At 47.3% G+C, this 26,523-nt stretch overlaps 1 protein-coding gene across 1 annotated transcript in view; it reads right to left on the minus strand.

Annotated features, from left to right (window-relative positions):
• Positions 1–16,679: 16,679 nt before the first annotated feature.
• DAPK2 (death associated protein kinase 2) overlaps positions 16,680–26,523 on the minus strand; it is a 124,222-nt gene continuing 114,378 nt past the window's right edge. The window contains 4 exon segments of the mRNA XM_038580648.1: positions 16,680–17,305; positions 20,372–20,434; positions 20,436–20,456; positions 20,567–20,656. Coding sequence (XP_038436576.1) covers positions 17,225–17,305; positions 20,372–20,434; positions 20,436–20,456; positions 20,567–20,656 — 255 coding nt within the window. The 3' untranslated portion in view covers positions 16,680–17,224.

Genomic DNA, 26,523 nt, shown 5'->3' on the forward strand with positions numbered 1-26,523 from the left:
AGGGCTGACGGGGTAGAAAGGTGACTGTCTACAGGGCAGGCCTCCTGGATTAGTATCTATGGGATGAGAGTCCCTACTTGGGTATCCATAAGAATATCGGCCTTATCTGCAGCTGTTGCCTTTTGTTGTCTGTCTTTAGGGTTGAACATTGTTCTCTCCTTATAGGGCCTCTTAGATTGCACTTCTCAAGGAGTGAGCTTAATGCTTTTCCTTTCCTTCAAACTCAGGAAGGTAGAGCCTGAGGAAGAACTTGCTGGAAAATGGGAAGAGGCATAGCAAGAGGGCCCTGAAGACAAAAGTGGGTGGTGGCCTAGTTTGCTGATGGGAATGGGTCAGAGGCAGCTCTGGATATAAGCGCCTTCTGGTAAGAGCCCATGAACTCCCTGGAAGGGGCTCTCTGCCTGCAGAAATGCCCTTACTATACACACACCATGAACACACTTATACTTACCACCACCCTGTCATGGGCATACTTCCTCAGCCTCATACATCCCACCCCACACTTTACTCCTACCCTCCCCACCATACACAGAGTCTAGAGCTAACAAGGATCTTAAAAATTCAGTTATTTTTTTATTTTTTATTTTTTATTTTTTTTTATTTTTTTTTTTAAATTTTTTTATTTATTTATGATAGTCATCAGAGAGAGAGAGAGGCAGAGACACAGGCAGAGGAAGAAGCAGGCTCCACGCACCGGGAGCCCGACGTGGGATCCGATCCCGGGTCTCCAGGATCACGCCCTGGGCCAAAGGCAGGCACCAAACCGCTGCGCCACCCAGGGATCCCCAGTTATTTTTTTAAATTCAGTTATTTTATAAACAAGAAGACAGGTGGAAGGAGGAGAGACCTCCCAAAAGTTGCTTAGATGTCGTGGCCTAGCCAGAGCAGGAGCCCAGGTCTCCACATGGTTCAGGGAGCTGTGTGTAGTAGATACAACATCTCATTTCCTTCCCCCAGCTGTGTGACTTTGGGCAGGTCACTTAATCTCTGAGCTTACAGTCTTCAACTATGAAATGACAGCACCCACCTCAGTAGGTTTTTTTGAGGAGTCATGTGGTATGAACACTTTCCTTACAAGCTATTAAGATGATGAGGGTTGGTAGTCCGAATTCTGGCCTTTTCCCTTCTTTTGAAAGTTCTGCAAGTTATATTGAGAATATATATTGCAAATATTTTTTCCTGTTGGTTTTTAAAACATTTTTTCAGAAACAAAATAAAAATAAAAACTTTTTCAGGGATGCCTGGGTGGCTCAGTGGTGGCTGAGCATCTGCCTTCAGCTCAGGGCATGACCCAGGAGTTCTGGGATCAAGTCCTACATCGGGCTCCATGGGAGGAGCCTGCTTCTCCCTTTGCCTGTGTTTCTGCCTTCTCTCTGTGTCTCTCATGAATAAAATCTTAAAAAAAATTTTCAGTATATTGTTTATTATATAGAAGTTTATGATTTGAATGTAGTTAAATATAACCTTTTTTTGTATCCTGCCTGTGTTTTTTTGTATCCTGCCTAATGTTGTAAGTGAGGAGCATTTTATAAATGACAGATTCCTCAGACAAAACATGGAAAAGAGAACATAAATGGATGTTTAAAATATGAAAACATCCCACAAGTTGTCTCATAAGAAAATAAATGCTGAGATATCATTTTTTAACCTTATCAGATTAGCAAAAATCCTTATATTGATAACACATCACATTGATGAAGTTGATGGACACAAGCACTCTCATACTTTCCCAGTAGAGGTATAAATTGGTATAACCTTTATCAAGGGTAATTTTGCATATTTGTAAAAATTAAAAATGCAATACCATTTGATCTAACAATTCTACTTGTAGGAATTCACCCTCAGATATCACACATATATAAAAAGACATACAAGGGTTTTCATGATAGCCTTATTTGTAACAGCAAAAGAAACCACCTCAATATCCATCATTAGGGAGCTGGTAAAAATATGTTTCATTCATTCAGTGGGCTACCATACAACTGTAACAAAGAAAAAGGAAGACATTTTTTTAATGAACTCTTATGAAAAAAGAATATTTATATTGTTAAGTGAAAAACAATGCAAGGTGTGCATGTTAATATACAACACTCTTGCCCCAAGAGGGAAACAGACCACCACATCATGGAAGCAGATCCCACAGATCACTGTGGTTGGGGACCAGGGAGTGTACCACCATATCCTGAGGGTACTCGAAAAATATACAGCCATTTGTTTGGCATCATCGTATAGCAAGAGGTTAAAGACCCTGCTCCCAAAGTGGTGATCATGAGAACCAAACCTTCCCAAAACTGAATGACATCTGGAAAGAGTCAGACACATCGATCAGAAGCTTTGATGCATTTTGGAAACTACTTTGGCTTCCATCACGTCAAATGAGTGGGATCACTTGAGAGTTAAGTAGAAGAAGCATAATGACCAAAGGTTTTTGACAGTTTGTGTGAGTGGGAATCAAGTATCCCTCAAGAGAGACAAAATAAGTAAGGATTACAGGGACACCTGGGTGGCTCAGTGGTTGAGCGTCTGCCTTTGGCTCAGGGCGTGATCCTGGAGACCAGGGATTGAGTCCCACATCGGGCTCCCTGCATGGAGCTTGCTTCTCCCTCTGCCTCTGTCTCTGCCTCTCTGTGTCTCTCATGAATAAGTAAATAAAATCTTAAAAAAAAAAAGGATTACAAACCTAGTGACCCAGACCAGTCCTAAAACCACAATTTGAGATTAGCCAATAAAAAAAAAAAATCAAATGAATTTTTATAATAGGAATCATGGCTGAGATATTCTTATTTCTACCTAATCAAGAGCTACTGCTTGCTAATATTTTTACTTATGATAACCTATGTTTTGCTAGATAGCAAAAGAATATGCTATTTTGTTATTATAATTAAAATCTATTCTTTTGTTGGATGTATATATTTCATATTTGTACGTGACCACATAAAATATGGCTCAGATCACTTTATTGCTTTAAATGGCAACTTAGTCTTATTTAATGGAGAACTGTAATATACCTTCTCCTTCTTATAAAACTTGTGGTTAAATATCTATTTTGAAATTGAATAAAACAATAAGCATGCAGTAAAAAGATGTGCAACCATTTGTATAAAAAAAGGGGAAAGAGGGACACCTGGGTGGCTCAGTGGTTGGGTGTCTGCCTTCGGCTCAGGGGGTGATCCCGGAGACTCAGGATCGAGTCCCACATTAGGCTCCCTGCATGGAACCTGCTTCTCCCTCTGCCTGTGTCTCTACCTCTCTCTGTGTGTCTCTCATGAATAAATAAATAAGATCTTAAAAAGGCGGGGAGAGGAAGAATAGCCTTATGTGTTATTATATATGTGCTCCTATATAAGACTTTTTATATAGATGACCATATATAATATTGTATACCTATGTATAATCTCTAAAAAGATTCACAAGTAACTAATAATAGTGAAAACATGCTGGAGAGTGAATGGAGATTTTTCTCTATAATATCTCTCCATACTTTAAAAATTTTGAACCATATGAATGTTACTTTGCCAATTTAAAAATGCAATGTATAAATAGTGGCAGATACTTGGAACCCAATTCAGAATACCAAACCAGACTCACAGGGATTGGATTTGTAGTTTTGGGTTAATCAGGACCCACTTAGAGGAATCCTGGCCTGTTGGAGGAGATCCCTAAGGATCCACAGAGCCTTTAGATCTAGGAGTCAAGGTCTCATGGTTTATGCTACGCCACCTGGTGGCCTTGGACAAGATTCCAAGCATCTCTCTGAAAAACCTATGAGAACGCTCAGCAGATACAGAAGAGAGAGGGCAACATGGCATTGTGCCCACAGGCTGGGTAAGTGGCTCCAGCGGGCACACAGACCCTCGGGCTTTGTGTCTAGGTCTTAATTGGAATGAGACACAGCTTCCCAGCGTCCTACAACCCCTGTGTCCCAAGGAGCCACCCAGAGGTAGCCTGCAAGAGCACGCAGCACATGCACTTTAAAGTTAGACCTGAGTTTAAACCCTGATGCCACCATCTACTAGCCTTGCTATCTCATATGGCTTAACTCTCTAGGCCCTCAGTTTTCTCATCTGCCAAATGGATACAGGTATACCTCAGATAAAGTCTGCACACAAACCTAGAAAAATGCCCGCACATAGCAGGAATTTGATAAATGTTCATTCTCTTCCCTTTTGTTACTTCTTCATAAATTCACTCCCTTGCCCAAAAGAGGGTAGCCTGGCTCCTGGGAGCTACTGTGGCCACATTGCCAGGAGGATTCAGGATCAGAAAGACTGCAGAAAAAGAAATCTGTATGCTTCTGGTCTTGCTAAACACCCTCCCTCCCTCCTTCCACCTTTATCTACCAGGGAGTAAATTCTGGCCTGGCTGATAAGGGGAGTGAACTCAGGAGGTGGCTGCAGATCTCATAGGCAGGTCTCATCCAGTTCCAGTCATTCTCCCAGGAGGCCCGGGTGCTGCATTAAGCACTTCCTCTGGCCAGGGGGCAAGACCCAGACCCTGCCCTCAGGGAGCACGTAGCCCAAGGAGAGTGCCAAATAGAGCAAAAATCACAGTGAATGTACAGGAGGGTGAAGACACCCAGAGGGCCTTGATGAAATTATTCAGTTGGTCACTTGCTCTTTTGGGTTAAGACACTGCTTCTAGAGGCTTCTGACAGCATCCAACTCAAAAGCCCACTAGCCCCTTAACCCTTAATTCAGATTAGTATTTTAGCTTCCCTCCCAGGACTTCTCAAAGATGCCAGAACTCAGGGAGATGAGACACTAGACTGAAAAAATGTTTTTTGAGGCTGTGGGCAGAAATGTTCAGAGAACAGGGCAGATGGGGGGAACACTGGTTCCAGGCCACCTGACAGTGGGGAAGAGCCAGGGGAAGAGCCTCAGCAGAGGAAAGTGGGAAATCCCAAGGTCACCTGTGTCACGATTCTGACCTGGTTGCTCCCTGTACCTGTGGTGGCAGAGGACCTTCAAGAGGTTGGATACCACTAGAAAAGAATCCTAAGTACGGGCACCTGAGTAGCTCAGTGGTTGAGCATCTGCCTCTGGCTCAGGTCATGATCCCAGGGTCCTGGGATTGAGTCCCACATCAGGCTTCTGGCCAGGGGCCTGCTTTTCCCTCTGCCTGCATCTCTGCCTCTCTCTGTGTGTCTCTCATGAATAAATAAAATCTTAAAAAAAAAAAAAATCCTAACCTTAGGCATCACCTCATTCACAGGTGAGGACACTGAGGACCAGCAAGAGGAGGTGCTTGCCCCAGTCCCAGGTAGATGATCTTGACTTGCACCTTGAGTCTTCTCCCCATCGTGTGCTGCAAAGCACTTGAGCTCTGGAGCCACATAGAACCGAATTTGAACCTGGACTCTCCTGTTCATTCTTCCCTGGCTATACAGTCTTAAAAAGGTCATCTACCTATCTGAGCCTTGGTATTCCTCCCCTGTAAGATAGACAATTGCTCTTCCTTGGGATGGTTGTAAAGACTCAAGATAATATATGCAAGTCACCTGGCACGTAGTCATTGTTGTCATTGCTTTTTCTACCCAAACTGCTCCTGGCACAGGTAGGTAGGAAGAGGGCCAGCTGGGCAGTAAGTCAGCTTTGCACGTGGTGGTGGTCACAATGGGAGTGTGGGGCTCTGGTTGGTGGGGAGGGGGCACAGATGTGTGGAAAGCAGAATGTGCCTCACGGCTGGCCCGTGAGACCTAACTAACCCTGCCTTGCATGTAGACGATGGGGACCATGCACCCAGCCCACAGTGTGGGGAAGCCGAGGAGGAGGCATGGCCTCTTAATAAGAGTGAGAGGTATGGCCGCTTATTCACATTAAGACACCTGCCAACTGCATGCTTTGCAGTCACCAGAGCAGTTGCCAGGGGCAGAAATACTACAAGGAGTGTCCTCCTCTCCCTTCTGTCCACTTTCCTCATTTATGTACTTATTCTTTTTCTGTATGACATCAGCAAGAAAGACTGTTGTAGCAGCAAGAACCACGTCTTGAGTGCAATGGACTTAGGCGCTTATGATATTATCTTACACACATTAGTTCATTTCTTATAAACCTCAAGGAACATATTGTCATCCCCATTTACGAGAGGGAAGACCTGAGGTTCGATTTCTTGCTGAAAGTAACCTGGCCAAGAAGGTGCCAGAACGGAGATTCAAACCTGGAGGCCTGGCCTGACCTCAAATCCAGCGTTTGCACACCTGAGACTCGCACTTCCTGCCTGGGTTTGATGGTTCCTTCCAGGGAAGAGGGGTAGATATGGGCAGGGCCTGCAGGTTTTGGAGGCCTGACTCCCCTGCAGGAGAGGGTACAGGCTGGGAGTCAGGAGCCTCATTTGAACCCCAGAGAGTTTTCTCATGAGACAACCCTGAAGGAGTGGAAGGCATCCCAGCAGCAGAATGAGGTAAATAGTACCACCCAGCAGGAAAGGGGAAGAGAATGAGGGAGATATTAGGTCCCTCCTGACATCTGTCTCCTTTCTCTTCGTAGTGACTTCAGTTCCCTCTATTAGGTTTGGAGGAAACAGGCTCTATGGCTCTGGGTCTCAGGCCTAAACAAATCACCCTAATCCATCCCCAGTCCCCAGCAGAAACACATGGAGAGGTTCCATGGGGTCTTCAGAAAGAAGCCGCCCCACTTCACTGAAATACCCGTAGGTAACTTTTCTATCTGGTATTTACACCTCAGTTTCCTGTGGAAAGAAAAAACTCACCATGTAGGAGAGAGGTGGGAGGCCTGTAAAACCACCACACCAGCCCCCAGGCCCTGGCTAAAGTGGTAAGAACCCAGCTGAGACCAGAGCAGTAGGGTAAACAGACACCACAGCCACTCACCCCCACTCCTGGCCCAGAAGAGTCAGCCAGGCGCCCAGGCCAGGGCACTGGGTATTTTCAGCCTCCAGCAGCATCAGCAGAGTATGAGAGACGTCAGCCATATTGTATTTCATGTGACCCAGGCACTGGGCCAGTGACATGGCCATGGGGAGCCAACCTTTCGTCCTTGCCTTAGGCCCAGGCCCCATCTCCCTTTCTGCTGGTTTCCAGAGCCAGAGCAGGGCAGAGGCCTGTGGGAGGGGCTCCGGCCAGCCCCACTGGGCACCGGAAACAGGTGGCAATAGGGACTGCCAACTTGAGAATGGGCTTGGGCACTTGAGGAACCCCACTCTCCACCCATCCCCTCCATACACGTTGTGAGAAGTGTTTCTCTCTGGGCTCTGCACAGGGGGTGGGTGACTCACTGCCCTGGTTTGCCCTGGACACTCCTGGGTTCAACGCTCAAAGTCCCATGTCCCATGAAACCCCTCAGGTCCTGGGCAACCCGAGAGGGTTGGGGTGAGATCTCCTACCGTCCTGCAGCTGGGACTCCTTTTTAAAGATGCAGAAATTGAGGCCCAGGAAATGCAAGTCTTGCCCAGGTTCACGCAGCTAGAAGGTGAGGAGCTGCCACTGGAACCCAAATGCTTCCTGCCCCATGGCCAGGCCAGGCCTGCTTCCTGCCAGTGCTGGTCAGTCCAGGAGCCCTGACCACTCTCCCTTCTCCAGACCCCTCCCCCGCAGCCCTCCCTCAGCCCTCTGTTTTTTGTTTTTCCAAAGTCTGCATCAGAATCACCTGGAGGGCCCCTTAAAGCAGATCATTTGGTCCCACCCTCCCAGAGTTTGTGATTCAGAAGGTCTGGGGTGGGGCCTGAGAACCTGCGTTTTTAACAGGAACCCCCTCCCCGCACCAGGATGCTGAAGCTACAGATCAGGGACCACACTTAGAGAAGATCTGATGTAAATCACAGCTTTGAGAAAGTCTCACAAAACCTCTGGACCTCCCCCCATCGCTCACTGAATAAAGGTCCAGGTCTGGGTTCAAGGCCTCTATGCCCCAGTCTCCATGGCCTACACAGCTCCCCTCCACACCAGGCCCTCACCGTGCCAGGCTCCTCCATGGGCTCAGCAGCTGCTCTGCCCTTGAGGCTCTGTCTTTGCTCCAGCTGTTCCTGGCCTGGCCCCCACAGCCCCTCCACAAACACAAATCTCCTTAAAGAAGCCTGTCTGTGGGGCGCCTGTGTGACTTAGTCTGTTGAGCCTCTGACTCTTGATTTCAGTTCAGGTCATGATCTCTTGGTCAGGAGATGGAGCCCCATGTAGGACTTTGCATTCAATGGGGAGTCGCCTTCCCCTCTCCCTCTGCCCCTCCCCCTGCTCTCTGTCTCTCTCTCTCTCTCAAATAAATAAATAAATCTTAAAAAAAAAATGCCTGTCTATACTGCTTCCCCCTCCAGATGCCCCCAGGGCTTCCATCCTTCAGGACAAAAGACTCCCCCCTCTGCGCACAGCTTAGCTCCTATTTCATCCTGCCCTCTGCAACAGCCGTCCTTGTCACTGGTCTGTGGACTTCCTAAGGATGTGGACTTTTGTCTACATATATTTGTTAAATGCATGTGACCCCAGAAGACAGAACCAGAACGATGAATGGATCTTCAGGAAAACCAGTTTGGTCTCAACCTGAGAAAGGACTTGGAATAAAGTGAACAGTTGGACACCAGCTCTTGAGGGTCCTACCAGGAGAGTGTGAGCCCCCTGTTACCTCTGGGCACCCTCAGTGAGGTTGGATGAGCACCTACAAAGTTGCCGAAGTCCCCAGTTAGGCAGGTATTGACAACTCCAACCTCCTTCTCAGGCCCTGCTCTCCCCAGGAAAGCTGGCCCTACGTTCTAGAACCTACCCCCCCCACCCCCACAAGGCTCCTAGGCTGGCTGGACCTTATCCGAGGAGAGTGATGGTAGGCAAGCATGAGTTTTTGTCCATGGCCTTACTGGAATATAAGATATGACTGATGGTGAGGGCTCCCTCCTCTGATTAGGCCTCCTCAGAAGGATTAACCCTTCCTGATGCACCTATACCCACTTCCCTCACCTCACCCACACCTGTGCCTCCAGCTTCACAGGCTAGGGGAAGCAGCTTATCTCAGAGTAAGCTGAATATCTCTAGGTTTGTCCCCACCTGGGATCCTTGGGAATAGCACCTAGGACCACACCAGGCACATGAGAATGCTCAGTACATGTATGTGTATCTCCCATGCTCTGCTCAAACCCTTTCCCCACCTGTGATGCCCTACCAGGTATATACCAGTGGCCACATGTCCTCTTGCCCCTTCCCATCTGCTCTTGGGAAAGATCCTATCAAATCCATTCCAATCAAGGAGCCTGTGACCGAGGCTTCCTACCCCTGCCATCCCTGGTTGGTGGGGGGCTGAATTTTACTGTTGGAATCAGACAAGCTTGAAAGACTCACTTGATTGCATTTTGGCTAAGTGTACCATTGCAGTGCTTTTTGTTTCTTTGTTTGTTTATCAGTTGGTTTAAAGAAGGAAGAAAAGGATTTTCTGGAGTCTAGACTCATGGCTTGGTGGGGTGTTCCAGGAGCAGCTCTGATTCTAAGAGTTCGGTGAGGTCTGCTGTTTGTAACATTCAAGATGACCTTCCCTGGCTTCCTCCCTCGCCAGGAAGTGCCCATCAGTCAGTTTCAAAGCTGGCAGCTTGGTTATTGGAATGGCCTGAGAAATCCATGACCCAGGGGATCCAGGTGGAGAACACCCAGGTCTCAGCTTGCCTTCTGCCAACCTCTAGGTCTCATGAACATTCTCATTTCCGCTCCTTTCTGGAGCTGGTTGAGGTCATGACCTTCTGAAAGAATACGGGGTCAGCCAGCCCATCTGAAATCTCCCCTCCCTGTGTGTGTGAAAGGAGATATGCCCAACTGTGAACACATGCAGCCCACATCCTTATGACTCAGCAGATGTGGCTGTCCTCAACCCTGTCGCCTGGAATGTCAACTAGACCAGCCTCAGAGGTCTGACAGTATTAGAACAGATGCTGTAAAGCCTGGGCTTAGAGGCACTTTCCCCATGAGTCCTTTTGGACAACACCTAGACATCCACATACACCCAGACACACCTAGTCACACAGTCAGATACATACACACAGAAGCAAAGACAGACACACGTAGAAAATTCAGATACATCCAGTGATATATGTACACACACACATCCAAATATACCCACACAGAGACATGCACACATACAGATACCTGGGAACACCCAGAAACACACACACACACATACACACACACACACACTCTTCTAAACAACTCGGTCAGAGTCAGATCTGTCCTCCATGCTTAACCTTGAACACTTCTTCCAACCCTAACAGGTGGCTACCAGCTTTTTGGCTGGGGCCCCTGGGTCTCTGACCTAGAAACAGGGTCATAGTGACTAGAGAGGGGTAATTCATCACACTACTAATTCAGCACCTGGAAAAGAAGTTTTGCTCTTTCATTTATTTGATAAGTTTCCAAAGTCCAATCATGAAAAAGCATAAGGGCAAGAAATCAGAACACCAACCCATACCTTCTTTTCCTCCTCTCTTACCAGAAGGTTATCCATCCCTTAAGGCCAGATGAAAGTCTGATGCATGGTAGGCCTGCAGGACCAATGTGCACTGAACCTGATGAGTCCATGAGGGATGGCCCTACCGGGAAAGGGTGGCTGCCCATTGCCTGGTGCTGAGGGCTCTGTTTTGGCTTCTTGCCAAGGTCCTGCAGCTACACTTGCCATTGGGTCAACCAAGGAAAGATAACTCTTTTGTTAATTCCTTCAATAAATACTTACTGAGCCTCCACTATACAGAAAACAGGAAATGGAGAGATTCAGCCCTGCTCCTGTGAAGTGTATGTCCTACCACAGGAGACAGACATCAAAACCTCAAGTAATTCTTGAAGTATTTGTTATATGCTGAATTGTGCCTCCCTCCCTTCCCCTGAAATTCCTATGTTAAAGTCCTAACCTCCAATATTTTTGACTGTGCCTTATTTGGAGGTATAACACCCCTTTAAAGAGGTAATTAAGGTAAAATGAGGTCATATGGGGGTTCCTAATCCAATATGACTGGTGTTAGGAGGTTAGGACACAGAGCTGCAGGGAGAAGGCCAATGAGAGAGGTCTCAGAGGAAACCAATCCCCGCTGACACCTTGACCTTAGACTTCTAGCCTCTAGAATTGTGAGAAGATAAAGACAGTTGTTTAAAGCCCACCAGTCTGTGGTACTTTATTATGGCAACTGTAATAAATGCATACAATATTTAATTAAAATTAATCAGTATCATGAAGGTGGAATGAGAAGTTACAGAAGGGGGACCTAAACTCTTCTGGAAGTAGGGGAGGGTCACAGGAAGTGTCATTTAAGCTGAGGTCTCAATCAGGCACACATGACAAGTAACAATGAAATTATTATCACCATTTCACAGATAAAAAAAATTGAGGTTTTGGGACACCTGGCTGGCTCAGTCAGTAGAGCATGTGACTCTTGATCCTGGGGTCATGAGTTCGAGCCCCACATTGGGTGATGAGATTACTTAAATAAAAAAAAAAAAAAAAATCAAGGTCCACAAAAGCTGAATGGCAAGATTAAGATGCAACAGCTGAAAAATGGCAGGACTTTGCCCAGGCTTTCTGGCTCTGAGTGTGGTAAGATATAATTAGGACTGATAAGAACCAGAAAAGGGGGGATCCCTGGGTGGCTCAGCGGTTTAGTGCCTGCCTTCGGCCCAGGTGTGATACTGGAGTACCGGGATCGAGTCCCACATCGGGCTCCCTGCATGGATCCTGCTTCTCCCTCTGCCTGTGTCTCTGCCTCTCTCTCTCTCTCTCTCTTCTCTCTCTCTCTCTCTGTCTCTCATGAATAAATAAATAAAATCTTAAAAAAAAAAAAAAAGAACCAGAAAAGGGAATTGATGAAAGGCATAGGATCACCTTCTCTCAATTCAAAATGAGATGAAGAAACCCAAGTGCAGCCCTGCCCAAGAACAGGGGAATGGCCCAGATGGCTTTTCAAATCCCGTCTGGCTTCTGCATTTAAACTCAAAGGGATATGAAGACACCCAGAGCAAGAGCTGGCAAGCTCAATCTACTTGGGCTCAGAAGACGTCCTCAGACGAGAGTCCTTAGGTAAACTTCAAGGGGGAGGTGATGACTGGGGAGGTGGTGCTGGGAGGGGCAGGAGGTATTTTCTGCCCCTTTTCTTTAAAATGGAAGTATTAATGGGGCACCTGAGTGGCTCAGTTGGTTATGCATCTGACTTTTAATTTTGGCTCAAGTCATGGTCTCAGGGTCGTGAGATCAAGCCCCACGTCAGGCTCTGTGCTGGGAGTGAAGCCTGCTTAGAAGTCTCTCTCCTTCTCCCTCGGTCCCTCCCTGCCTCACTTGTGTTCTCCTGCTCTCTCTAAAAACTAAAATAGGAATATTAATCCAGCCCAGGTACTCTCACAGGGTAGCAGGACGAGCTCTGATCAAGGTGCCAGTAAAAGAACAGAGAAAAGCCTGTCAGTGAGTTTCAACGGGCAAGGCACATTCAGGGATAGTCACCATGCGGCCGCATGTCCTGTCCACTCTGGCATCTGATGACCTGATGACCATTAGGATCTACTTTTTTCACCCCATTTCCTCTTTCTTTATTATTGTAATGTAATATCTGATAGATGCAAAAGAGTCGATAACTAATATATTATAAGTAAGAAAGCACAATGATGAACTCCCGTGAGCCCACCATGAACTCAGTGTTGGCTAGAAGGCTCCAACAGCCTAGCGCTCAGCTTTGTGTGCCTCCTCACCTCAGCCATCCAGAGGTAAGCTTGGCCTTGAATTTTGAGCGAGGTCATTGCCTTGCTTTTAACATGTAGTTTTATCATATTTGCCTGTATTCCTAAACGATGCACGGTATAGTTTTTGAGCTTTATAAACATAGTATACTGATACGTGCTTCTCTGGGATACTTTTTTTTTCACTCCACACTGTTGTCTCCAGGAATGGTAGAGAAGAATGTGGATTGGCCGGTAGGCAAAACCGGGCAGAATCTAAATCTCAAGTGCTCAAGCTGTGTGATTGCATGCAAATTTCTTAACTCTTGTCAAGTCTCAGCTTCCTCATCTGTATCAATGAGGCTCTTATTCCCCTTATAAGGTTATGAAGAGGGTATAAAGCCTATCTATGAAGTGTTCCTCTTGCAGAACAGGTTTTTAAAAATTACTGTGACCTTCTGTTGTTTTCTTTTCCCCTTGGCTTTCTTCTAGCTCACGGGTGGAGATCACTGATCCACCGTGGGGGGAAAATCCTTACAAAATTATTTCCCCCCTAGATAATACAATCAACTGTTTCCTAGATTAAGAACTGAGAACATGAATTTTATTCAGTAAGTGAAGACACTACTAAAACAGGTACTTCAGCTATATATTATGACTTGTGAATGGATGGAGTGGTAGAGAAAAAGAGAACTAGTGGGAGAAATGGAAAAACAGGAAGAGAGAAACTATGAGTGTAAGGTCACTGACTGTGTTTCTGCTTTTTGAAATGTCAATGTTCACTACCCTGCAATTGCTCCCATCCTTAAGCCCATCAACGTTTGCTTAGAGTGGGATCCTCTTAGCAGACTACCCAAGAAGGCATTATTCTTTGGGGTCCAGCTACAGCGAACAGAACAATGTTGGGATGACATGTTGCTGGGAACCAGGTGGAAAGAAAGTTCTACAAGCCAGCGTCCAGATAAAATTCCTTGCTATACCTCAGTCCTCAGTTTAGTTTTCACATTTACCTACTTTGGTGTCTGTAGAGCATAGGGCTTGACTTTTCTTTCACAGAGATTTTGTGGCTCACCTCCAAAATAAGGTTTTCACCAAATAAATATGTGAGTGGAAAAGGCAAATGCAATCTAAGATCTGGAGTCAGGAAGGCTGGTGAGATTGACATTAAAACACAGTATTCTAAAATATTTATGTGTGCATTTGTGAAATATTAATGCGGCATCCTGCAAACACACAGGCAGACACTCCGGGGCAGGGCTCCCTTAGATCTCTTTGAAGAGTTGCCTTTTAACTGAGCACAGCTTTTATCACTGGAATATTCCATTCACCTCAGAGTACACTGTGGTGTCTTTCAGTCTTGAAGTGTCAGCTGGCCAGCACATCCTTTTTCAGAGCCAAGCCTAAATACTTGGTTCCCATTGCCAGCTGCTCCCTTCATCTTCACACCTGGAGGGCACCAGCCATCTGCCGGGACAGAGGCCGCAGGCACTGAGCCTCTGTATGGGAGTGGCATGGGCACCTGGCTTCTTCTGGCTGCTGGCCCTCAAAGGCCCCCCTCTGTTCTCTGCCTGGCCCTGTGTTCCCAAGGGATCTGGGAAACCAAATGGGTGCCATTAGAACCCCAGAGAGCTGGGCTGAGGGGACTCAGTCAGCAGGGCTTGATTGATAGGAGCCTGGATGAGAAGAGCAGTCTGGAGGAGGAGCAGTCTGGGCAGGTGGGAGTCCTGGATTCCCAGGACTTACAGAAGAATGTGGACCCTTTCAGGGCAGGTACCATGTCTGTCCTGTTCACTCTCCAAACCCCAGAATCTAGAACACTGCCAGGTACATACTAGTTCATTGACTGACTCACAGCCCATGGAGGTTGACTGATGTCCCCGCTGGGCAGCAGTATCCTTTACTGTGAAAAGATGGACAGGAACAAGTGTCACGACGTCATCCATTTCCAGGAGTGAAGTACAAGGCAGGGCACAGGAAAGGCCTGATGAGAACTTGTTTAAAATGAGGCAAAGTAAAATGTCCATCCATACGTTTCACTAAAGGTTGACACAGTTCACCAAACTGAAGGAACAAGCACGGTGCCAGGAGTCAGGAAGTCTGGGCTTTCATCAGACATTTTCACAAATCTGTTGTGTGATATAGGACTGGTCACGTCCTGTCCAGGCTTCAGTTTCCTCTTCAGTGAAGGGCAGTGGCTGGGCTGCACAGATTCCGAAGGGCTAACTCTATGGTCATGATTGGAAACTCACGGCTGGGCTTGTCAACACCAGTCACTGCTCTGCTTCCCAGCAGGAAGGCAGACCCCCCACGCTCTACCATACTGTACTTCCAAGGAGCTCCCGCTTAGCCCGTTCCAGAACATTCTCTGCTGACTGATGTGCCCAGCCACCACTGAGAGCCCCTCACAGGCCCTGGACCTGGTTCCCAGCCTCAGTTGTCCTCCAGAGGCTGCAGTGAGGCATGGAGCTGGTTCTGCCTAAGAGCTGGGGTCACGCAGGACCTACAGGTCAGCTACAGAGCATCCCCAACACCCTGACAGGCCCACTCCCATTCTTCCTGGGAGCTTCTCTGGAACTGGGTTGCCTTTTTGTTCCTGTGGGGCCGTTTTGCTCTGGAGCCACGCACTGGCTGAGGGCAGTGTGGCCCACTCCTTTGCACCATGTGCTTCAAACCTGCTGCTGACAAAAGTACCTCCCTTCCTCCCCAGGCCCTTTCTTTTCGGCCCATTCTCCTTGCTCTCTCTTCTTTCTGGCTCACGTTTCCCTCACTCACCTTCCAAAGTTTTCCCTTTCTTCCCACCTCTTCCCACGTACTTTCTCAGTCTCAATGACTCACCCTGATCTCTGGCTTCTAAAGATCTGCTCTTGGGTTTCTGGTCAGTGTCATCATTCTTTTGGCCTGGAAAGCAGGGCCCAGATTTCTACATCATTAAGGTTTCCTTACCATATTCCTTCCAGGGTCCATGAAACCCATCTCTTTTTCCTCTCTTTTCTCCTTGTGGGTCTCTCTTTCTTTAAATATTTTATTTATGCATGAGAGACACACACAGAGAGGCAGAGACACAGGCAGAGGGAGAAGCAAGCTCCCTGTGGGGAGCCTGATGTAGGACTTGATCCCAGAACCTTGGGATCACAACCTAAGCCAAAGGCAGACACTCAGCCACCCAGATGCCCCTCCCTGTGGGTCCTTCTTTGCCCTTCTCCATCCACATCTTTCAAAAGTCCCCTGCCCTGGGCACCTGGGTGATTTAGTCAGTTAAGCATCTGCCTTTGGCCCAGGTCATGATCCCAGGGTCCTGGGATTGAGCCTCATGTCAGGCTCCCTGCTCAGCTGGGAGTCTGCTTCTCCTCCCTCCCTCAGCCCGGTCACAAGAACCCCTTGTGCTCTCTCTTCTCTCAAATAAATAAATAAAATCTTAAAAAAAAAAAGAAGTCCTCTGCCCCTATCTTGGTCACAGTTGGCAGGTGTATTCATTTTCTAGGGCCACTCTAACAAAGCTGCACAGATGAGTGGCTTAAACAACAAGAATTTAATTTTCTCACAGCTCTAGAAGCCATCAGTCTAGATATTGTCAGGGTTTATTTCTCTGAGGCCTCTCTCTTTACTCTGTAGATGGCTTCCTTCTCCCTGTGTCTTCACACAGTCTTTCTTCAGTGTCCTATCTCCCCTTCTTGAAAGGACACCAGCACATTGGGTTGGGGCCCACCCCCAATGACCTCATTTTAATTTAATTACCTCTTTAAAGACCCTATCTCCAAATATAGTCATATTCTGTGGTACTGGGGGTTGAGAGACACAACTGAGCCCCCTGCTACCAATGGTGAGGGTAGTAGTAGTGGAGGGGGCACAGGCATTTAATACCACATCTGTGCTGATGTGAAGGGGCTGAAAACCCTTAGGGAAGGACCTAGAATGCAGGTACCCTAAAGTCCAGAGGGGATGGTTCACTGTGACCTTCTGAGGCCCTGTCCACTCAGCACCCCAACCCTGGGTGCTCCTCCTGAGTCAAAGGCACCCGAGCTAAAGAAAACCAGATGGGGATAACCCTAAAAGAAGCCACACATCAGGTAAATCAGAAGTTTAATAAAAAATGAAAAAAAAATTACAATACAGTGAGCTGCTTTTAGAAGGTCTACTGTGTTGGTCAGCCCAACATGCAGACTGCATGTGAGTTCTGGGAGGTCACAGAATTGATCCCTCACATTCTAAGATTCACTTCATTCATTCTTCTTGTTCCCACATGGGAGGCTTCTGTCTTTGACCACGCTAGGTCCGAACTCCCTCATCCTGTGAGGTAACCTGCCCAAGTCTGGCCTTCCCCCATGATGATAATGTTCATTTACATTGTTTTCTCAAGTCCGCACCTCCACTGCAGGTTCTGAGGTTGGCAGACAGGTGAAAGCCCGTTTTATGGAGAATAAGAGCTTTGGGAAGGTAGAGGCCTCCTCCATAGGAGATGACCAGAGCTCCCGGGGGCTCTTTGCTCCTCTGTAAATTCTTCTGAATCCTACAGGCCCATCTGTCTTGCAAAGTGTTCAGGGATGCAGAAATGCCTGGGTGCTGGTGATGAGTGGGGACCTGGAGTCTTCACAGAGAGATCCAGGCCCACTAGGAGGTACTGCTCCTCCTCCGGGAGTGGAGAGCTTTCCTCTTGGCAATGTCCTCCTCTGTGTCACTCTCACAATTCCTCTGGAAAAAAAAAAAAAGGAAAAAGAGGCCCAGGGCAAGAGGGTCATGAGTAGCCAGGGATGGGGTTGTGCTGGGCAGCCTGGCTGATACGCCTGGGTCAGGGGCCTGCAAGCCAGGGGGGTGGAGAGATGCCTGGGTGGCTCAGTGGTTGAGAGTCTGCCTTCAGCTCAGGGCATGATCCTGGAGTCCTGGGATGGAGTCCTGCATCAGGCTCCCCTCAGGGAGCCTGCTTCTCCTTCTGCCTGTGTCTCTGCCTCTCTCTCTGTGTCACTCATGAATAAATAAATAAAATCTTTAAAACAACAGAAAAAAAGCCAGGGAGGTGGATGTTGAGGCAAAGCGTGTTGTTCTGTCCAGAATCTGGGAGTGGATTGGGTGGGGGTGGGAAGGGACCCAAAATGGGGCCAGACCAACTGCCTTGAGGCCTCTTTCCCAGGAGGAAGGAAAGTAGGCAGTGCATCTAGGAGAAACCAGACCCCGGGAGAAACCAAATTGTAATAATAGTGAAGATGACAGGTGGTGTTCTTTGTAGCTGTCACATAACCAAGACCACTTAGATAAGTGCTCTCTGGGTTGACAGGTCTCCTGAACTCAGCCTAGAGAGAGAATGGAAGACAGGGGTGAGCCACAGGGTCCTCCCCAGGCTCTGACGGCCACTGTGCCACACCCCCTCTGCTCTGACTGGCTTAGGCTGTATCTCTGGCAAGCCTTGTCAGTTTTCCAGGGACATGGCTCGTGTGCTCCATCTTTATGAAAAAGGAAGAGTAAAGTGCATTCCATGGCTAAACCAGGGTCAAGGCAGCTGTCAGGGAGGTCATAGGCCCTTTTTTTTTTTTTTTTTAATTATTTTTTTTTCATAGGCCCTTTTTTATTCAAACCACATCAGTCTAATCACACTATTAAAATTTATTTAAAAAGGTACTAATTCAGAAAGACTCCTGTGTGTCATAAAAAATCTGTTTTTGGATGTTCAGTTTTAAGGCTGCCTGAACAAAAGGACCTATTATTACTATTAACAACAATAACAATATCATCATTATTATTGAAAGGAAATTCCCTTTAGGAAAACTATATAATAGATGTCTGGGACCCAAGCTTTCCTTTTCCACTTGTAGAATGAGCCACTGAGCTGATGGCACTGAGTGTTTAAGTAAAAAGAGGACTAATTTTAAATGTTTGCACAAGGACAAAAATTAAGAAAGAAATTTATATTCTTTCTAATTATTCTCTGGTCCTATCTCCCCACGGCCTCCATTCTATCAGAGCAACTTATGTGCCATGTACCCTCCCAGAGCCTTCTCTCTCTCTCTCTCCTTCCCCTGTTCTGAGCCTGTTGGAAATCCAAGGTCAAGATTAACTTTTGCCAAATACATCCTGGACCAAGCCCGGCTATCACAATAAAAATAACTCAGGCTCTGCTGAATAGCAACTTTTTTAGCATGAGTCAGAGCCAAACAATGAAAAAGTAAGCTGGGGGAAAGTCTGCCTGTCATTAACAGGGATTTTCAGAGGGAAAGTCCAGTCCCCTTGAATAGCAGATGAGAGCAGTCAGAGAAGGGACATGGCTTTGCCAAAGCCACACAGTTGGTTTGGGCCTCTGGAGCCATAAATCCTCAAAACAAGAGCAAGAATCAACAAGAACTTCTGCTGAAGAAAGAGGATCCCAGGATGTGGGGGCGAGAGAGGAGCTGTGCCAGGTCCTGGAATGCAGCCCGAGCGCTGGGTGTCCTGAGATTGTTCTGGGTTGACTATCCCATCCGTCTCAGGTAGCTGCCCTTCTTGAACAGGAGCCACTTCTGTCCCTACCTCTGCCATCCCATACACTTCTGGGGCCTCACCACATTTGATGAGTGGCGGGGAGCATCTATCCGGGGCACCTTTATGAGCCGAAATACTAACGCTGCATTCTGAAGCACTGGCACTGCATTTTAAAGTCTACAAGGAGATTTTACACAATAATAACTGATATTACACAGTGAGCACTTAAAATGTCAGGCTCTAAGAATATGTCATTTAATCCTCATATCTACCCTATGAGATAGGACCTGTTGTTAACCCCATTTTATACATGATAGCATTTTGGCACAGAGAAGTTAAGTAATTTCCTCAAGGTCACATAACTAGCAAGTGGCTGATATGAATTCTGAAAATCTGGTTCCAGAGTCCACTCTCTTGACCAGTGTGAGTTCCTCATTTTAAATGTATATATGGGGCACCTGGGTGGCTCAGTGGTTGAGTGTCTGCCTTTGGCTCAGGGGGTGATCCTGTGGTCCTGGGATCAAGTCTTTCACTGGGCTCCTTGCATAGAGCCTGCTTCTTCCTCTATGTCTCTGCCTCTCTCTGGGTCTCTCATGAATAAATAAATAAAATCTTAAAAAAAAAAAAACTTTTGGAACACCTGGGTGGCTCAGTTGTTGAGCATCTGCCTTTGGCTCAGCTTGTGATCCGAGGGTCCTAGGATTGAGTCCCACATCAGGCTTTCCACAGGGAGCCTGCTTCTCCCTCTGTCCATATCTCTGCCTCTCTCGGTGTTTCTCATGAATAAATAAGTAAAATCTTTAAAAAAATAAATGTACATAAACATTAACAAGCTAGTCAAATATCATCTAAGTATTATTATTGTTGTTGTTATTGATGGCAATCGAAAGCAAAGCAAATGGAAAAACTGAAAAACGAATATTATGCTCTGATTCTACAGTAGATCTTTGGATTGTCAGGAATACATTTTGGATGGATTGTGGTGGTCTCGTTACTCAGAGTCTTCAAGGCAGGCTACAAGTCCTCAGGGACTGGGGCAGTGAAGCGGCAGCAGCGGTCCCTCTGAAGGCCCTCCAGGAATGGATTCAGGATCCTCCAGAAGCCCATGCTGCCCCATTGGACTGCTCCCCTCCTGGCACCACCCCAGGTGTCCCCCTGAACAAGCAGCCTCTGCTGATCGCACGGCACAGAGGAGAACAGGACGAGCAGAACAGCGGGAAATAGTTAGGACCCACCTGCTCCCCTCCATCCCCGGGCTCCAGGCCACCCCAGAATGCTGCCCAAGAAGCGAGCACTGCATGTACCTACCAGGTCCCCATCTGGCCTCAGGTGCACCTTCTTCATCAGGGAGCGGGTGAGGTGGTTACACAAGGGAGACGATGCTGAAGGAGAGCTGGGGGAGAGAGCAAACGGGCTGCCAGGTGAGAAGGTGCACAGCAACCCTGGAGGGAACTAGGAACCCGCCAGGGCCCCCTGCTTCCCCGTCCCTCCACCCCGACACACCTTCCATCGCCTGCGGACATACTGCTTCTTGAAATTCTCCAGGTTGACCACAGACTCCCTGCGGACCAGGGCTTGCTGGTTGTCCACCGGCTGGGAGACAAAGCAGAGCGTGGTGGCTGACAGTGGGCTTGGGTCGGCAGCCACCCCCCAAGCCCCCCACCGCATGCCGTCCTTAGCCCGAATCTGGCACCTCCTCAGAGGGCAGGGCATACGCAGAGGGACATCGCATTGAGGGCAGTGGTTACCGATGGCTCAGCTGTTGAGAAGATGCCCCTGGTTCCCCTGAGCTCCTGTGCCTACAGCCAGACACACTCTGGCTGGGCTGGAGAATCGTGGGAAGAATGGAGGTGGGGCCTTCAGTCCTGGCTCACTTTGGGGAAGGGTCAGGGACAGCAGTCTAGGACGCCCACTGTGTGCTGGGCTGGTTCTGGGGCTTAGCAAAACAGATGGCAAATAGAACATTAGGACTCTGTTCAAGAGGAAATTGAAGGAAATCGGGGATTCAGATGAAGTGAAGAGGAATTTAGATGTAAAGTTGCTTTTCACAGCCTGGCAGCCAAAGCTCAGCATAAAGCCTGACTTCTCCACCAAGCCTGGCCTGGCTTCTCTAAGCCTCAGTTTTCTCATCTGTATTATGGGGATAATAGCTTTATTAAGGTATAGTTGATGTATAAAAAACTGGACATATTTAATGTAAATAATTTGATGGGTTCATTGCTTCTTGAATTCCTCCCTTTCTGTAAAACAAGGTTTTACTAGATCAAGAGATGGGTTTCAGAGGTTCAATGAACCTCCGGAAATGGTTGGCAAATTTTGGTGTATGAACTGGTCTATGAATGCTCGAGCAGCATTATTCTCATAGCCAAGAAATAGAAACAGCTGAAAAGTATATTGCCTGATAAGTGAATAAATAGAATTCCATACAATGGAATATAATTCAGAAATATTATTCATAATACAATTGACCCTTGAACGATGCAGGGGTTAGGGCACTGAACCCCTACACAGCCAAAACTTTTGACTTCCCAAAAACTTAACTACTAATAGCCTATTGTCGATCAGAAGACTTACTGATAATATTCACAGTTGATTGACACATATTTTGCATGTTAACTGTTTTACATACTGTATTCTTACAATAAAGTAAGCTAGAGAAAAGGAAGTGTTACAAAAATTGTAAGGATGAGAAAATACATTTACAGTGCTGTTCTGTATTTGTAAAAAAATATTCTACATATAAAAAAAATCCACATACATCCACATATGCAGTTCAAACCTAGGTTGTTCACGGGTCCACTGTACCAACGTGTGCTACGATGTGGATGAACCTTGAAAATATTATATTGAGTCAAGGAAGCCAGACACAAAAGGCCACATGTTGTATGATTCTATTTACATAAAATGCCCAGAACAGGCAAATTGATAGGGACAGAAATTAGACTGGTATTTGCCAGGGCTGGAGAGACGGGAGGGTGGAAGATGACTTTGAGAGGGTAGGAGGTTTCTTTTTAGAGTGACAAAAGTGTCCTGGAGTTAGAGGGTGGTGATTGTTGTACAACCTTGGGAGAATACTAAAGACTACTGAATTATATTCTTTTAAATGGTCACTTTTATGGCATGTGAATAACATCTCAATAAAAAAATTTAATTCAATGGGTGTGTATAGATACACATTTCTTCCAAGGAGAGTTGATAGATTTCATCCATTCTCAGAGACCTCTGTGATCTCAAGGAAATGAGCCGCCCAGGAGAATCCATATGGTCTTATCCAGCTCGATTTTTCTCTCTGCTCTGACAGCCTCCTCACAGCAATGCCTCACGTGGCTCCTCAGTGAATGCTGAGTGACAGAGCTCGTGGGTTCCTGAGTGCTTGTCTTGTCTCCCATCCACGCTTGGTGCACACTCCTCCTGTCTTGTCTATTTTTCATCATGGCACTGGGCACCAGGGAAACCAGTGCATGGGGCTGGCCCACACTGCTCAAGACTTAAAATCTTCTGGCGGGAGGCACACTTTCCATGTCCACCCAACGCCCCGTGCTCTGGGAAGGCCTCTGCGTGTTTCAAAGCCCGGTTCAAGCGTGACCTCCAAGGCAGCTTCTGAAAAGCAATGTCTCCCTCCCTGCCATGACTGAAACACAGGTGAGCTCTCTCAGTTTTTCTCACCAACCTTAGCACTAGTGAAAAACTACTTGAGGGAACAGAAGGAATTTTCTTCATGGTTTTGTCAATGTTCTCTGCCCTACCTCCTCCCTACCCAGAGCATACACCAGTGGGTGCGTAATAGTTGCATAGTTAGTTTCCTCGAGTTGCTGAAGAGACACCCTGGCATGAATTCCTAGGACCCAGGACCTGCTCACTCTTGCCAGTGAGAGGCCCAGGCACCTGGATCAGCAGCCATGACACTGTGACTCCCTGCAGCTCTGCCTGGGAGTCAACAGAGCTCTGTGGGGGGGGGGGGGGGGGGGCAGGGAGCAGGTTGGAAAGTACGCACACCCCTGACATGGAGGGGGGATGAGAGAGCCAGGGGCTGTTCACCCTCTCAAACTAAAACACTCTTTGGGCCAAAGAATGAGGGGGCGTGAGGGGAGAAGTAAGACAGAAAGGGAAGAGAAGAGGGTGAGGTTGCTGAGGGGACCATCAGGCTAAGCTCCCCCAGCTCTTTCCTTAACTGCCTCTTACCTTCTCTGCTGCACCTGCAAGCTCAGCCCCAGGTCTAGGTCTCAGTCGAGGGGAGACACAAAGAGCACATAGCTTGACTTTTCTTGGTATCAGCCTTCCAACAGCTTCCTGGCACTACTGATGGAACCCAACAAGCTCACCAAGACCCCCAAGGCCTGTACTATCTGGATCCTTCTCTAACCCAATTTCCTCCGTCTCTCCTGTCACTGTGGTTCCCATCACATAGTCTGCTTTCTGGCCCAGGAACCCAAAATCTCAGGGTCTTTGTCCTTGCTCCTTCATATATTCACTTCGTCACTTTGTTCAGTCTTTGCTCAAATGTAACCTCCTCAGGGAGGCCTTCCCTGATGACTCTATATAAAATAGCACCCCAATTGCCCCATACAATTCACTGGGCCTGCACCCTACTTCCTCCTAGCATGTGTTACTACTTGACATTTTATTCTGTATTTATTTGTTTTTTTGGTACTCTGCACCCTCCCCTGCACCTCCCAGGGTGATTTCCTCCCTCCCCAGCCCACAGAATATTTCTACCTCTAACTTCACTAATGTCTGCATTCACTTTTGAGCCTAACCCTTGTAGGGGATGTTTGCACTGTACTTGGAAAAGTCTGATGAAGTGGGATCAGTAGACTTGGGAGGGAAGGGGCCTCTTTTTATTCACTTACTGATTGGCGCTCTTGCCAGAAAAGAGATGTTGAACCCCATGGCTGGAAGGTCAACATGAAATTAGGGGCATCCCATTAGTAAGAATCCTACCTTCCAACTGGTCCAGCACTACCAGCCACGGAGCAGAGAGCCCAGCTAAAATACGAGGGAGAGCCATTCCCAGGGGCCATTAATGGGAGGTGATGCAATTGCTTCTAGGGCTCTGTCTATGTGCTACACAGAAGAGCATGAACTCTCAGCATAAACTGAGAAGGAGGCCACCCAGGCATAAATCTGTCAGGCTGGCCTTTCCTAATCAATGGGTCTCCTTGGTTGCTAAGAGGTTCACCACATGCCGACACTACCATGCAATTCTTGAAAGTCAGAGACCTATAAATTCTGCAGTGAAATCTGTTCCCAGAAGGAATGTGGCACCAAGACTTTTGATTAAATAGGGGTGTCCGGGGGATGGGGCTGTGCCCTGCCTTCTCCTGGCCCTCCCCTCTCTGTGAACAGATAGTACCCACCTTCTGGCTTATGGTCCCTTGGCCAGAGAGTAAGCGCAATTACAAACAAGGCTCCTAGGAGCACGTTTAGCATCTTGGAAAAATGTCAGGAGGGAAGGCAAGAAGACAGAAGGCTGTGGCTGAAGTCTAGTTTTGTTTATGGAGATTCAAATGGCTTTGAAAAAGTCCAGCAGGGTGTGCTAGGTCAGCACCGTCGTCCACAGAGCAGGGAGACAGAACAGCAAGTGTCTAGCCCCCTGGGCACAAAAAGAGAACTCTGGCTTTCCAGAAGAGGCACTCTGATTTTCTCTCACTACCCGGCCTCCCCCAGAAACTGCAAACAGATTGCAACTTTCCAAACTTCCATCTGTGCCACTTCTCCAGCCCCATCCTCCACTGAGAGTCAGGGACACCTGAGTACCCACTGCCCTCTCCAGCCTAGGTCCGAATGTCTCCAACTCCACTAATCTCCATTAATTGAGTCTCTCTGTAGGTGGCATCTCCAATCCTCCGTTTTGCTGGCTGGAGCCTGGGCCCTGGGGCCTCATCTCCCAGTCTTCCCAGGGAAGGAGCACAAGAGACTTATGGGGCCCTGAGTGTCTCCCTCCTTATAAAAGGGTGGGGAGGGATCCCTGGGTGGCGCAGTGGTTTGGCGCCTGCCTTTGGCCCAGGGTGCGATCCTGGAGACCCAGGATCGAATCCCACGTCAGGTTCCCGGTGCATGGAGCCTGTTTCTCCGTCTGCCTGTGTCTCTGCCTCTCTCTCTCTCTCTGTGTGACTATCACAAAAAGAAAAAAAGAAGGGTGGGGAGAACTGTGGCAAGACTGCATACAGGTTGTCCTGTACATAGATTCTTCTAGAAGCTAATGGAAAGAAGTGGGAATGCCCCTTTCCTTGCCTGACCTGGTCTCATTTTTTTTTCTTTTTTTCTTTTTCTTTTTCTTTTTCTTTCTTTTTTTTTTTTTTTTTTTTTTTTTTGTGGTCTCACTTTTTTGAGCTAGGTCTCTCAGCACTTTTAATCCTCTTCCCAGGACCTTCAGTCTTCTGAGCAATTTTTCGGTCCCCAGGAAATGCCTCAAGAGCTCTCCCTCCGGTATGGTTACAGGAGACGGGGGACCTGAGAGATGTTAACAACCAAATGCCAGGTTGCCAAACAACCAAATGTTTAGATCCTGATTTGAACACACCAACCACAGGACATCCTTGGGAAAAGTGGGGATGGGGGAGTATGGACTATGTATCCACATGATATTAAGGAATTATTCTTGGTTTTGTCAGGTGTGATAATGACAGTAGTCACAGGAAAGAGAAGGTGCTTAGTAATTAATGCCGAAGAATGTATGAGTTAAATAGGTTAAAGTAAAATAAATAAATAAATAAATAAATAAAAATAAATAGGTTAAAGTTTGCTTTAAAATACTCCAGAAAAGCAGTGGTGCATTTGAATGGAAGAGCACTGGCCGTGACTTGCTCACTCTTGAAGCTGGGAAATAGTATGTGGAATTCACTCTACCATTTTGGATACTTGTGTGAAGATTTCCCATATCACAAAGTTCAAAACAAAAACTCCCCTCCTGTTAAATCTCTAAATCTCCTCTTTAATCTCCATTCAACAGGTTCCAGGGTCCTGACCCCAATCTGGGCTCATCCCCACTCCTCCAAGTTCCACACCGCACCTTCTCCATAGGCTACAGGTTGGGAAGGAGGTGTTGGAAGCGGGACTCACCCTGAAAATGTTTCTGCCCCCTGCCGCCCCTCTTACCCTTTCTCAGTCCAAATTCATCTCTCTCCTGTTTTCTGGAATATTGGGTACCTCTACTTTTTCACTCAGCATGGCCTTTCCCAACTCCCAGTTGGGGGGGGGGGGCTCCCCATCTGTCCCAGACACTGAGTCTTTTATTCAAGGATTGTCTTGTCCTTCTCTGTCACCTCCCTCCAGAGCCAGAGCACAATCAGTGTTTGTCCAAATGAACTGGTCCCTTCGGCTCCTCAAAATATGCCCGCTGCTGGGTCTCCTCTACAGGGCAAAGAATCTTCTCCACAGGCCAAGAGTTTCACAGACAAAGGAGAAGAGGCCATTCAGTTCCACAGACATTTACAGAGGCTGACAGTGAGGGCTGGTAG

Source organism: Canis lupus, chromosome 30, assembly GCF_011100685.1.
Source record: "Canis lupus familiaris isolate Mischka breed German Shepherd chromosome 30, alternate assembly UU_Cfam_GSD_1.0, whole genome shotgun sequence".
Lineage (NCBI taxonomy): Eukaryota > Metazoa > Chordata > Mammalia > Carnivora > Canidae > Canis > Canis lupus.